Genomic DNA, 14,440 nt, shown 5'->3' on the forward strand with positions numbered 1-14,440 from the left:
CGGACAACTCGAGCCGGGGAGGCTGCGTACCGGTAACCAAAAGATCATTCGGCTTTGCGACTTGTCCGAACCTCGTTCTATTTGGGATATGACACTAACAGAAAGAAGTCACAACCAGCGTGCACTCCTCAGGAGAGAGAAGAGAGGGGTTTCGTAGCAGTTTATATATACAGTTCTGATAATATCAAAGTGGTAAAAGTAACATTTAGCACATTAGGCCCAAACATGTAATAAAATCAGATAATAAGTAAAGCCACATATAACAATTCATCTAAGCTCGAATTCTAAACCCTGAACCAGAGATTCTGGGTTCAGATCCCCAGCAGAGTCGCCAGATCTGTCACACCTCCTTTTTCCTACACCCCAGAAGGGTATAAGGGAGCTTTTTCAATTAAAGGACAATCGAAACGGGATTATTTGTTTATTAAAAATTTAGAGTCTCCACTTGGGATAATTGTGGTGTCCCAAGTCACCGGTTCAAATCCCGAATCGAGGAAAGATTGACTCTATATTACAGTCCGCGAACCAGAAATCCGGATAAGGAATTCTGTTAACCCGGGAGAAGGTGTTAGGCATTCCCGAGTTCAGTGGTTCAAGCACGGTCGCTCAATTATTATTATTAGCCTATTATCTTATTTTAATACATGTTTTAGCCTATGGTTCAATTTTAACTTTAAAACCGCTTTTATTTAATTATTTTTAAAGAAAAATTGCAACGTCATTTAAAATATGTCTTGAACCACGTCACATAAATGCACCCGCGGCCCGAAACACATTCTATATAACATTGTTGAGATTTGGATTTGGGTCACATAAATGCACACCCGAGTTTAAGAAGATAAATTATTAAAATAACGCGCCTAAAGCAACTACACGTTTGTAACTTTGCAAGGGCCATGGGAAATTCGCTAAATGGCGCGCCTTGATTTCTAAGAATAAACAAGATTAATTAAACGAGGGCCGTGCAATTGTCATTTTGTTTGGCACGGAACCCCTCGACTTATTCTAACCAAAAGGTTTCTAAGCTAACTTGTGAGGGCCATAACTATATTAGCTAAGTATGGCACACATCAATTAATTGTCTAAAATTCCTTATTTGAAACCAAGAGGGCCATAGACTATTTCTTTTAATATGGAACACCCCGAAGCTAATTTAATTCTAATGTTCATATTAGCTAAACAGGAAACTTTGTGTGAAAGAAAATAAATAGAAGGAGACAGATACATTTGTTAATTGGCTCGTGCCCTTTCAACCACGCGGAAGAAATCTGAAGCAAGCAGGCCCAATGCCATGAAGGCCTGCAAATCGATTTTAGGTAGTCTCTTGACCCCAGGCCCAAAGACTGGCCCGAATTGTACAACTAAAGTCTGAAGAAGAGAAAGGACTCGAGCTCGAGTCCTCAGGCACGAAGGGCATACCAAATCAAGAATACAATCCCAACAAGGCTATATGGAGCATAACACTAAGTCCACATTTTTGACTTCTGCATTCTAACCACTCAAACTCAGATAAGCTAATTGAATATTCTGAAATTCAGGTACCAAGCTTAAGTTAAAATACTCACATACCCCTTCAAAAGTAAATTGATGCATGCTTTTGCCCCTCTCAAAACAAACATAGACCATTTTCCCTTTTCCCCAACATGATGTTTAAACAAACTAAATTCAGATACCTAGTAGCATTATTCGAGTACAATCAACATATTATGATAGCAAAAGAAAGAAGAACCACGACCTACTGATGACTCAACCTCATATATTGTTAAGCAAGCCTCTTTAATATTCAAATCAAAACTAATGTGAAGACTCAAGGATCTGAGCCATCATTTGGCCATAAAATTAACAGAATATTACATCATAGATTGGGGTATGAATCAAAGGCACCCTTTGAGAGAAGTATTCAACAACCGACATAGTATGCTTTAACAGTAAATCAGAACAGCAAGGATTGAGGGTAGGGAGGAAAACAAAATAATACAAGAATAACTAAGAACATGCAATCTTAAATCCATGCTTCAAATTACTATTCTTCATTTCATCTTCTCATTTGAACTTCACATAGATGGGATTCAAAAATATGTACCTGGTTACAACAGCAAAACAAACAAAGATGAACTGGGAGTTAACAGAAGCAGCAGCAGTAGTGAGCTCAAATAAAGAGGAAAACCACAGTAGGATAAGCTTGCAAATCAGCAATGGAATAGTGATGAAATCAGCAACTCAAACCAATTTTTGAAACCCCAAGTTCAAGGCATTTTCTAATCAAGTGCAAGAAACTTGAAATTTTTTCAGAAACTTTAAAACTAGCAAAGAGCATCAAGACAAACTGAAACCAAATGGAATTTGAGTGGTTTTCAACAAAGAAAAATCAAGGTTTTCAATGTTATTTCAGAGCTTTTACTCAAATCTCAGCCGTTCCAACTTTAGGATTTTAAAAGTATTTTCTTCTGCCCCTTCAATGAATGGAAAGATAGCTTATATAGGCATGCCTAAGGCAGCCCTAGTACAGCTAGCCAATTCCTTATTTACCCCTCCTTCCTTAGTTATTTTTTACCCTTTTAACCCTTTTCAAAAATATCTAAAACTTTCAACTCTTATCCTATTCTTTGAAACCTTCTACCCTAACAGAATTTGATTCCCTTATCTTTTAAATCCCTATATTGACCCCGGACACCCATGTATTTACTTTTCAATTACTTGCCTAGGTCAAGTTAACCCACGACCCCAAATGAACGAGTCTCTTAACTGGGTCAATGATTGACCACAGTTAATACAAGAATATAAACCATCACGATTGATCAAGCAAAGAAGATCAAATTTAGAAAAACAATAATTCCAAACTTTGCGATTAAACCTAACTTTAATTACCAACTAAATGAACTTCATTATTAAAGAAAATAAGACAAAAAATGAAGCAAGTAAAAAAAACAAGAAACAGAAATAATCAACTAGCAGAGTCGTGGGACAAGAGAGTGGGCAATACCAATTTAACGCCAGGATATCTTAACACAACGAAGCGAATAGATGAACGATGACGACGAAGCTGGGTCGGTCAGTGTTGATTTGGCCGGAATCCGGTGAGCTTCGAAATGAGCCAAAAATGACACTAATCGATTGTTCTTACTGAGAACAATCGACTGGCATAAATTTTGGCTCGGATCGAGCCTTGAAACCATTAGAAATCAGAAGGAGGAACGGATTAGGGTTTTGTTTCTTTTTTGGAATTTCAGATTTGGAATTGAAGCAAATGGGTGAGGGTTTTGGGGAAATTGGTGGTAGATATGAGATGAGGAGAGTGTGGTGGTTGTTTGGTGTGAATTTGGGTGGGGTTGGGGTAGCGCCGCCGGCAAAGAAGCTGAGGGGTTTGGGGGCGGGTAGGTTATATCTCTAGGGTTTTGAGTTTGAGGGAGATGAAAGACGATGAGGGGGAGGATTTACTGGGTTCGGACAGTTTAATAGTCTAGGGTAGGCAGTTCTCGACCATCCGATCAAAGAACATCGACGGCCCTGATCAAACTAACTAAAACAGGGTCGTTTTGGGTTGCTGAGGGGGACCAGGTGGGGAATGGGTTTGGGCCTCAGGTAAGTGGGTACTAGGCAGGTGTTTGGGGCCAAAGGATTTGGGCTAAAGGGATTTAAGATTAAAAGGCCCAAAATTGACTTCTCATTCTTTTGCTTTCTTTTTCTTTTCCTTTTACTTTTTTTAATTTCTTCTAAAATAAAACTAAAAATAAATCCTAAATTAATTCCTAAATCAAATTATCTTATAAAATTAATTACTATAAATAATTATTTCTATAATTAATTAAAACCAAATTGAAGGAAAAACTACCAAAATTCACAATTAAAATTAAAAGTGCAAAATAAACTTTTTTTTTCTGTGATTTTTTCATTTTCATAAAACAAACAACTAATTTGTTAATTAATCCTAAAATGTGAAATTAAATTATAAATGCAAATGCAATATATTTTTTGTATTTTTTATTAATTAAACAAAATAAACATGCACAGATAATATACAAACAATAACAGAAAATGCCACAAAAATCCACAAAATTGCAAATAATGGAGAAAATTATTTTTCTTGAATCTATGGGAGTAATTCATATAGGGCAAAAATCACGTGCTCACAATAGGGTCTCCACTCCCTAGTCGATTTTCCAACATAGGGTCTTCACTCCCTAGTTGATGTTTATTTTAGATATAGGGTATCCACTCCCTAGTCGCTTTTCCAACATAGGTTCTCAACTCCCTAGTTGAAGTTATTTTAGACATAGGGTCTCCACTCCATAGTCGTCTTTTCAACATAGGGTCTCCACTCTCTAGTTGAAGTTATTTTAGACATAGGGTCTTCACTCCCTAATCACTTTTTCAACATAGAGTCTCCACTCCTTAGTTGAAGTTATTTTAGACATAGGGTCTCCACTACCTAGTCGCTTTTACAACATAGGGTCTCGACTCCCTAGTTGCTTTTCCAACATAGGGTCTCCACTCCTTAGTTCATTTCATTTTTAGACATAGGGTCTCCACTTCCTAGTTGCTTTCATTTTTAGACATATGGTTTTCACTCCCAAGTCTCTATTTTCTCAGGGTACACCAATCCTAACTTCTATTGCTTTCAATAATGAAGTAGTATAGAGTTTTGTTACAAACTACTCACGAAATTCTCCTAGTGAAAATTGGGCCAGAAAAATTTTGTTCGCTCGTTTGTTTTGGTGTCTAAGCAGGTTTTCACCTCGAGGCACAGGGTTCGAGATGACCAAAAAGAAGTCACAATCCAAAATAAAGAAAAGAAAAGAAAAAGAAGTGAATCCAAAGCGCAGAAGCGGGGAAAAGATGTGGAATTTTCAAGATATGACTGAAGTCACGAGCTTTGCATGTCCCGTCTTGATCTGAAAAAGCTGAAGAAGAATGAACTAGCACCTACAGCTAGCAAGCATCAAAGTTCAGATTAGTGTCTGCATGAAGAACAAACCATGACTCAAGATCAAGCTTCAGAAGACTTATAGATAGGAATCTTGTAACTCATAGTTGATAGACTTGCTTAGTTTCTTTTCATTTTGGATTTTTGTATAATAAGGAGTTCGGCAAACAGTAACAGCAGCAACAGCAGTGAAATCACAGCTTCTCAGTAGTCCCAGCTACCCAAAACTTTTAGAACTACAATGGCATGATTCCTTAATAGCCAAGGATATGTAGGCAACCTCGGAAGCAAGGTTCGATCAAACATTTCCAAACGTTTCCCATGGAGTATTCAATGGGCAAAAATTGCTCGTAGTTGTTCACTTTATCTTTGTCCGAAAACTCTTCGTGTTTCTGAGCAAAAAGGGGCAGCTGTGAGCACGTAATTTTTTCTCGATTAAAATACTCCTACAAAATCAAAAATAGACTTTTCTAATTATTTTAATTTCTAATAAAAAATTTAGGAATTTTTTGTTAATTAATTATTTGCATTTAGTTACGCGTTTAATATCTTAAAATCATAGAAAATACCAAAAAATGTTCAACATTTCATTGATGGCATTTCTAGATCTTAATTGCATTTTAGGAATTAAATACATGAGTTAATTGCATTATTAAACAAAAACCAAAAAAATGGTCATTTTTACATATTTAGCTTTAGTTTTAAAATTAGTATTTTCCTTTAATGAGTTTTAAGTTAATTAATTATTTTAATGTTAGAAATAGATAATTAATTCAATTCTACAAATTAGATTTGACGTAGGACTTAGGTTAGGTTTTTATTTACTTTATTATAATTTAAAAATCAAGAAGAAGAAAAAGCAAAAAGAAGAGCTTTGTTTGATTCCGAATTGGGCCACAACCATTTTCAGTGGCCCAATTGCCTTAATATCTCTCCTTTCTTTGACGACATTCTCTCTCTCCTTTCTTTATCTCCGAAAGCCCCCAGCCTTAACGGCTACTTCAACACCCGCCGGCGACCACTCCCCAGGTAAGTCCCCCCCATCCCATCTCTCTTCCCCAATCTCTCTCATACCCCCACCCCCGTCTGTTATCTCTCTCATAACCCCCCCAATCCCCGGTTTGTTCTTCACCCCCACTACCGGATCGTCGCCGGTGGATATCTGAGCGTCGAACACTGCTCTCCCTGTCTCTGCTCATCTCCCCTTCCTTTTCTTTCTTTTTCTTTTCTTGTTATTTTTTCTTCTTCTATCCTCCCCCCCCCCCCCCCAAAAAAACTGCAAAGATCCCGTATCGGAGCTCTGGCGACCTTTCGAGTTTGATCCTTTTTGACAGCGGGTTTCCTCTTAAAAAATTGTAAGATTTCTACCTTGCAATTGTTCAGTATGTTGTACCACGGTAGAACTTGGTGAATTTTATACAGTTCTCTGTTTTTTCCCTATATTTCCACTACTACTGTCAGGGCTACACCAGTGGTAGCAGTGACAGCCCTCCTGCTTTTTGGGTCGTGGTATATTCTATGTTTTCAAGGAAGTTCACGAACTTGTCGAAGACAAGTTGGGCGCACAAGCACTAGCAAAGGAGAGCAATCTGAGCGAGCATCGTCAAAGGACGGTGGGAAGCGGTGCGTGAGCGTATAACTACACCAAGTAAAGCCAGTTAACACAGGTTTGGTTCTCGGGAGTTGGTACCTCCCGTTCTACGGTTTCCCTTTTGGTGTTTAGCTAAATTGTTGTCCCTTTAGTTCACAATAGTTCAATCATTCTACAAGTGTACTTGTAGTGACTTGTTTCCTTCTAGTTTGATTCGTTGGCCGTTGGGCACTAGCGAGCCCTCTTTAGATTGGCAGTAGGGGTAAGTGGTTGCAGTCTGGGATGGTAGATTAAGGGCATGTCCTCGTGTGGGGAAGAGTGTGGGGCCAGGGTCAGGGTGTGGGACGGGAGGCAGGGGAGGTAGAAGGGGCAAGGGAGCCTATAGGTTGAGAATCGGGTCATGGAACATAGGTTCTCTGACGAGTAAGTCCATAGAGTTGGCAAAGATCCTCCAGAAGAGGAAGATTAATATAGCGTGTGTCCAGGAGACTAGGTGGGTTGGATCGAGGGCGAGAAATGCGGATGGGTATAAGTTGTGGTACTCTGGAGTCCACAGGGGTAAGAATGGAGTGGGTATCCTAGTCGATAGCCATCTTAGAGAGTCGGTGGTTGAGGTCAGAAGGGTGAATGATAGACTAATGACTATTAAATTGGTGGTGGGTGAGTGTACTTTAAATGTCGTTAGCGCGTACGCGCCGCAAGTTGGCTTGGATGAGGAGATTAAAAGGCGTTTTTGGGAGGGGTTGGATGACATCATTCGTAGCATTCCACCTTCCGAGAGGTTATTCATAGGAGGAGATTTCAATGGTCATATTGGGTCGTCCACAGGTGGTTATACTGAGGTGCATGGCGGCTTCGGTTTTGGGGAACGGAACGGAGGGGGCACTTCGCTGCTGGACTTTGCCAAGGCATTCGATCTAGTGATTGCAAACTCAAGTTTTCTGAAGCGGGAGGAGCATTTGGTTACTTACCAAAGTTCGGCGGCGAAGACTCAGATTGACTATCTCCTCTTCCGGAGATGCGACAGAAGGTGGTGCGAGGATTGCAAAGTTATCTCAGGTGAGACCCTTGCAACGCAACATAGGCTTTTGGTGATGGACATTGGTATTACGATAAAGAGGAAGAAGAGGTCAGTACGAGGCCGCCCGAGGATTAGGTGGGGCGCCTTGACTGAGGATAAAGCTTAGGAGTTGGTAGGAAGGTTATCGGCAATGGGAGCTTGGAGAAGTAGTGGGAACGCAAACACTATATGGTCGACGACGGCAGACAGCATAAGGAAGGCGGCGACAGAGGTGTTAGGTATAGCTTCTGGAAGCATCAGTGGCCACAAAGGAGACTGGTGGTGGAATGTCGGTGTCCAAGGTAAAGTGGAAGCGAAAAAGGCGGCTTAGCTGCGACTAGTAGGGAGCACTGGCAAGGAGGAGAAGACAGCGAACAGAGAGAGATATATGGTTGCTAGGAAGGAGGCGAAGATGGCAGTAACGGAGGCTAAGGCAGCAGCTTTTGCTCGTCTGTATGAGGAACTAGGGAACAAAGGCGGCGAGAAGAAGTTATTCCAACTCGCTAAGGTGAGAGAGAGGGCGGCTCGGGATCTGGACTAAGTGAGGTGCATAAAAGATGATGACGACAAAGTTTTGACGGGGGAGGACCAGATTAAGAGGAGATGGCAGTCCTACTTTCATAGACTTCTAAATGAAAAAGGGGATCAGGATATTACACTAGGTGAATTGAGGAATGCGGACAGCCCCCATGAATTAAGTTATTGTAGGGACATTGAGGTCGATGAGGTCATGGAGGCAATGCGTAAGATGAGGAGGGGCAGAGCTACCGGGCCAGACGAAATTCCGGTTGAACTTTGGAGAGGTGTGGGTAGAGCAGGCTTGGAATGGCTTACTGGGTTGTTTAATGTTATATTCAAGACTAATAGGATGCCGGAAGAGTGGAGGTGGAGTACAATGGTTCCGTTATATATGAATAAAGGTGATATCCAGAGCTGTAACAACTATATGGGTATCAAATTACTGAGTCATACCATGAAAGTCTGGGAGAGAGTGGTTGAAATGAGAGTGCGAAGGACGGTGTCTATTTCAGACAACCAGTTCGGGTTCATGCCGGGGCGATCTACCATAGAAGCTATCCACCTTATTAGGAGGATGGTGGAACAATACAGGGATAAGAAGAAGGATCTTCACATGGTGTTTATCGATCTAGAGAAAGCGTACGACAGGGTACCTAGGAAGGTCTTATGGAGCTGCTTAGAGGCTAAAGGGGTCCCGGTTGCATACATTAGGGTGATTAAAGACATGTATGATGGAGCTAAGACTCGGGTTAGGACAGTAGGAGGCGACTCCGAGCATTTTCCGGTTGTTACAGGGTTGCACCAAGGGTCGGCGTTCAGCCCTTTCCTATTTGCCCTGGTGATAGATGCCATAACGCATAATATTCAAGGGGAGATGCCATGGTGCATGCTATTTGCTGATGACATAGTCCTAATTGACGAGACCCGACGCGGCGTCAATGAGAGGCAAGAGGTTTGGAGACATGCCCTTGAGTCTAAAGGGTTCAGATTGAGCAGGACGAAAACGGAATACCTCGAGTGCAAATTTGGGGACGAGGCGACGGACGAGGGAGTAGAAGTAAGGCTTGAATCTCAAGTCATACCTAAGAGGGGTAGTTTCAAGTACCTTGGGTCAGTTATTCAGGGGACCGGGGAGATCGACGAGGATGTCACACACCGTATAGGGGTGGGGTGGATGAAGTGGAAGTTAGCGATGAGAGTCCTGTGTGACAAGAAAGTGCCACCGTTACTAAAAGGTAAGTTTTATAGAGCAGTAGTTAGACCTGCCATGTTGTATGGTACCGAGTGTTGGCCGGTTAAGAACCTACACATCCAGAATATGCAAATAGCAGAGATGAGGATGTTGAGGTGGATGTGCGGGCATACAAGGATGGATAAGATTAGGAATGGAGATATTCGAGAGAGGGTGGGCGTGGCCCCAATAGAGGACAAGATGCGGGAAGCACGACTCAGATGGTTCGGGCACATTCAGAGGAGGTGCACTGATGCACCTGTGAGGAGGTGTGAGCGATTGGCGGTGGTGGGTACGAGGAGAGGTAGAGGGAGACCTAAGAAGTATTGGGGAGAGGTGATCAAGCAGGACATGGCGCGACTTAGGATTACTGAGGACATGGCCCTAGACAGGGAATTGTGGAGGTCGAACATTAAGGTTGAAGGTTAGGGGGAAGTTGTGAATATCTATACAGCGCACTAGAGTGAGACTAGCCCGTTAGGAGTTAGGCTTAGGATACTACTGGTTAGCTACTGATGCAGGGCTTTATACGCTGGATATTAGTTTACCTTCCATCTCTCTCGTATTTCCTATATTCTCTTATATGGCTGTTATTTTGCTATTTTAATTTCTTTTATGTATGTTATGTATTTTATGTTATTATATTATGAGTCTATCAATAATACTAATATATCGTCACTTGGTACTTTCTTGAGCTGAGGGTCTCCTGGAAATAGTCTCTCTGCCCTTCGGGGTAGGAGTAAGGTCAGCGTACATACTACCCTCCCCAGACCTCACTTGTGGGATTATACTAGGATGTTGTTGTTGTTGCAATTGCCTTAATATCTTCCAAATCGCCCCAGTCCAGCCCGGACCCGTTAAAATCCAGTCCACCCCACCAAATGACCAAAACAACCCTGTTTTGGTCACGTTTGATCTCAGCCGTCCATATATCCCAATCCTATGGTCCACAACTCATCACTTTCACCCCTTATAATTGTCTCAAGACCGACCCCTAACCCCCAAAAGACCCCTCTCATAACTCATCTCTCTTGTCTCTCACTCACTACCGTCTTTCGCCTCCGGAAATCGCCCACGGTGGCGGCGCTACTCCAAATCACCCCAAATTAATACCACATAATCCTCACACCTTCCTACACCAATACCTCACCAATTTCCCCAGAAAACCACCCAAGCTCCGTGAATTTCAGATCTTAGAATCCCAAAAACCCTAGCTCACTCTTTTTTTTGGGATTTGATTCGATTCGGCTCAAGCTTACGTGAATCGATTGCTCTTGACGAGAGCAATCGATTTATGTTAGTTTTAGTTCGGTTCGAAACCGTTGAAGTTTGAGGCAGTGATCGGACGTTTCAGGCTTAGGCCCATCCAGTGTTGGGGAATTCTTTCTCATTCCTTTCGCTTGGAACCAATAGTTAGTTTAACTTTCCTTTCTTCTTCTTTTTAATCAGTATGTTGTCTTTCAGTTCATCTTCTTCATGTGTTAGTAGTTTCAAGTTCAATTAGGGTGTTAATAGATTTTAATCTGTTGTTTCTTAGGTTAAGAATTAATTTCATATACTTGAGCTGTTTTAGCAGATTGGGTCTGTGATTTCTTTGTTTAGAATGATTGGACATGCTATGTTGACAGGCAAGCCCATCGGATATGGTTGCTAGCATAAAGAGCTGGGCCTGCTGGCTAGGTAGCCCAGATTTTTGGGTATTGTCCATAAGCAGGGCAGTACAAAGTTGATAAAGATAAGAACAAGTTCATCTTTTGACAGCTTAGAAGAATCTTCTAGAAAGGGACAGTTGTCCCAATCTCTTAAGATAAAATGCTGAAGAAACAGGAAATATCTGATAAGAGAGACAGCTGTACAAAATTCTGTTAAGAAAGATGCTTTTTATCCATTTTTACAGCTGACACTCCCTAATTTCATGCTAGAATATTCTTCATCAGACCTTCTCTCATTCTTTGCTTAGAGTAGCATATATACACTCATTTTAGAGAGAATTGAGGACAGATTCACAAGGAATTCTGGGCAGAAACTTCACATTCCCTTCTCCATTTCACACTGATTTTTTCTTTTCTTGAGTTTCAAATTAGATATAGAAATAGAAAACAGAAAACAAAACAAAACAGAAAAAATTTCAAGGTTGTCTTTCCTTTTTCTATTTTTCTACTGGTTTACTCCATTTGTGTTGGGAATTCGAATTTGGCTGTTAGTTCTTTGTTCTTGGTGGTTAATGTTGTTGTTTCTGTTGTTAAGAGGGTATTTTTGGCTCAATCTCCTTCAATTTTGTTGTTGTTCTTAGCTCAAGAGGTTAGTTTTTTAGCCTTCATTAGGCTACCTTAAGATCTGGTCATCAGTTTCTCTACTTCTAGATGTGTTTACTAAGCCCTGTCAGTTTTCTTCTTCGAATGTGAATGGATGTTTGAGTTGTTGACCTCATGAACATGCCTACATTCATATATTCCTGATGATTGATACCAGATTTGTTTGTTTCATCTCTTTGTCGATATTTGATCATTGATTGAATTGTTTTGAACTGAATGTTTTGACTAGAATGATTCAATTAATTGAGCTAATTGATGTTGGCAGTGAATCTGTTTTAGGTGATCATGCTAAGTAATAGTTAAGGGTTGAATCTGATGAGAAGCATGTAAAGTTGTGAAGAACATAGGAAGTTTGGATAGTTGTAGGTCATTTATTTGAAGGTTATTTGGAATCAAAAGCATGTGAATCTGTTATTTACTTGAGATATTGGTCCCTTTGAATGTAATCATAACTAGTATTGAGGTCTGTTAGAAGACATGGTAAGCGTGGCCATTTTTCCTCTCCAATTCTGCTCTTTAATATATTGAATATGTTGTAGTGTATATGTATATTTATGCTAGTTCAAACCATGTTAGGAAACTACAGATCTCTTTCCTATTCGTTTGCACGATTTGATTAAAGGTTTGGTATGATAGGACATGCTTTAATATTGTCCATGATAGTTCATGTTTTAATTTAAGCAATCAAGAAAGAACACTCACGCAGCTTATTATTAGTGGGTTGTCTGGTTTAATGTGAACTCCATCAACAATTGAAAGTAGTAGCTTCCATCAATGGCTGATAATGTAATACTTCCCACCAAATTGAGTTTGAGTTAATGAACTAGCCATATAAATCTATTTATTCATATAGTTGTGTTTAAAACTCTGTATAAACTGTTGTTGATTTGCATTTGATGTTGAAAAAATGTGAAAATGTTGAAAGAGGCATTAACAGAATTATTGGGATGCCGTCTTTAGAAATAGTTAAGCCCAAAAGCTTGCCTAGAAGGGATTTGCGTACAGATGTTGGGTCGTAAATCTAACTTCCAAAATGAACTCCAATGCAGCAAAGGCCCAAAGAATTAGAATCGATTAATACATTATACTGTTCAACAACTCTTTCCATAACTCATGACCTTTACAGTCAATCTCAAACATAGAGAATGAATAATTTCAAACACCCTAGTTTACTTTAGGTACGTAACTAAATCATCACGATTACAAGTACGGTCCCCGTGGCATAGTCGTGATACATAATCTCCAATTCGGGTGCGCATTTCATGTGACCCGACCATAACTTTAAACAATAATAAAATCAACATGTTGTAGATCGCGGGTGCGTTTCTCGTGACGCTATTCGCAATATGTAGAAAAACAAACGAGTGCACGATATCGCGACTTGTTCAAATAAATTTCATAAATATTAAAAGCGATTAAAAGGTAAAAATGCACAATAGGTTTTAAATATATAATAAATTAGATAATTAGGCCAATTATTAATAGTTGAGCGACTGTGCTAAAATCACGGAATTTGGGAGTGCTTCACACCTTCTCTCGGGTTAACAGAATTTCTTACTCGATCTTCTATATTCGTAGACCGTAAAATAGAGTCAATTTCCTCGATTTGGGATTTAAAATAAATCGCTGACTTGGGACACCCCATAATTATCCCAAATGGCGACTCTGAATTAAATAAATAATCTCATTTCGATTAATGGCACTTAAATTGGAAAAACTCCCTATCCTCTCGGGAAAAAGGAGGTGTGACAAATATTACTTTAACAAAGTGAATGATTATTTTGTGAATTCTTATTGTTCTCATTACCACAATGATGAAGATTATAATTTCGTCTATTGTCACGTTCACATCCATTGATACCTCACGGTAATAGTTTTGTCTTCTTTCAAATTTATCACATATTGCTATCACATTCTCTTAAGGGAATGAGAATGAAACAAATTCAATGGGACGGGTTTTCACTTCTTGTGCTCACAATCATACATGAATTTGATCATGGCAAGACATAGAAATTTTACCACTTCGTGTGGTTATAATTTCTTACAAACTCTATTAGAGTTATAATAAAAATTTATTGTCTTTATTTGTATTTAAAATCAAATTATAAAATTTCAAGAATTTAAAAGAGAAAAATAAGGTAAAATACCTACCTTAAAATCCAGAATTTCCTGAAGTAAATTTATGAATCAATTGACAATCATTATGCTCAATATTATTTACAAGTTGAACAACATGCATGTTTCCCAAAGCCTGGTGATCAAAGCAGATGCCTCTATTCAATTGGTTAGAGTCCCGTGCTAATAACGTTTCATAAAACAATAAAAGAATGAGAGTATTGTAGCGAAAAGTAGAGAGAAAACTCTTATTGATTTTGGGACGAATTGCAATGGAATAGAACCCCTCTATTTTTAGGGAAAAAGTGACTTAGACACAAAGTAACAAACCCTAGAATCTCTCTAAAATATAGACATTCAACTTAAATACAATTCTATGTATAACAGATTGTATATAATTTATAAGTAATCCTTGTTTAGAGCATGTAATATAAAAATTAGGACAATTTTAGTAAATAAGCTTCAAATATTATATAGGAAGGAAAAAATTTCTTTTTTTTTTAATCCCTCTAACCAAACATAATATTATTTTATGGTGAGATCATTTACGAATTCTTCCAACCAAACAGCCTTTAGAAATCAGAACGGACGAAATTTACCCGACACCTGCTTAGTAATTTTCTCATTTCTCTTATCCTCTTTCTCAAGGCTTTATCATGATCCGAACCCCGGATTCAAGTTAATA

General features: G+C 39.4%; 1 protein-coding gene and 1 long non-coding RNA gene across 2 annotated transcripts; both read left to right on the top strand.

The window, feature by feature from the left end:
• The first annotated feature begins 7,726 nt into the window (after positions 1-7,726).
• On the top strand, positions 7,727-8,116 carry LOC138878010 (uncharacterized). Its single transcript, XM_070157663.1, has 2 exons — positions 7,727-7,877; positions 7,920-8,116. Exons 1-2 carry the CDS (start codon positions 7,727-7,729, stop codon positions 8,114-8,116), a joined length of 348 nt encoding a protein of 115 aa, XP_070013764.1.
• Positions 8,117-10,341: 2,225 nt separating this feature from the next.
• Positions 10,342-12,488, top strand: LOC104237632 (uncharacterized). Its single transcript, XR_713683.2, has 2 exons — positions 10,342-10,737; positions 10,954-12,488. It is a non-coding gene; the product is annotated as an uncharacterized lncRNA (long non-coding RNA).
• Positions 12,489-14,440: the final 1,952 nt, after the last annotated feature.

The sequence above is a fragment of the Nicotiana sylvestris genome, chromosome 9 (genome assembly GCF_000393655.2).
Source record: "Nicotiana sylvestris chromosome 9, ASM39365v2, whole genome shotgun sequence".
Taxonomy (NCBI): Eukaryota; Viridiplantae; Streptophyta; class Magnoliopsida; order Solanales; family Solanaceae; genus Nicotiana; species Nicotiana sylvestris.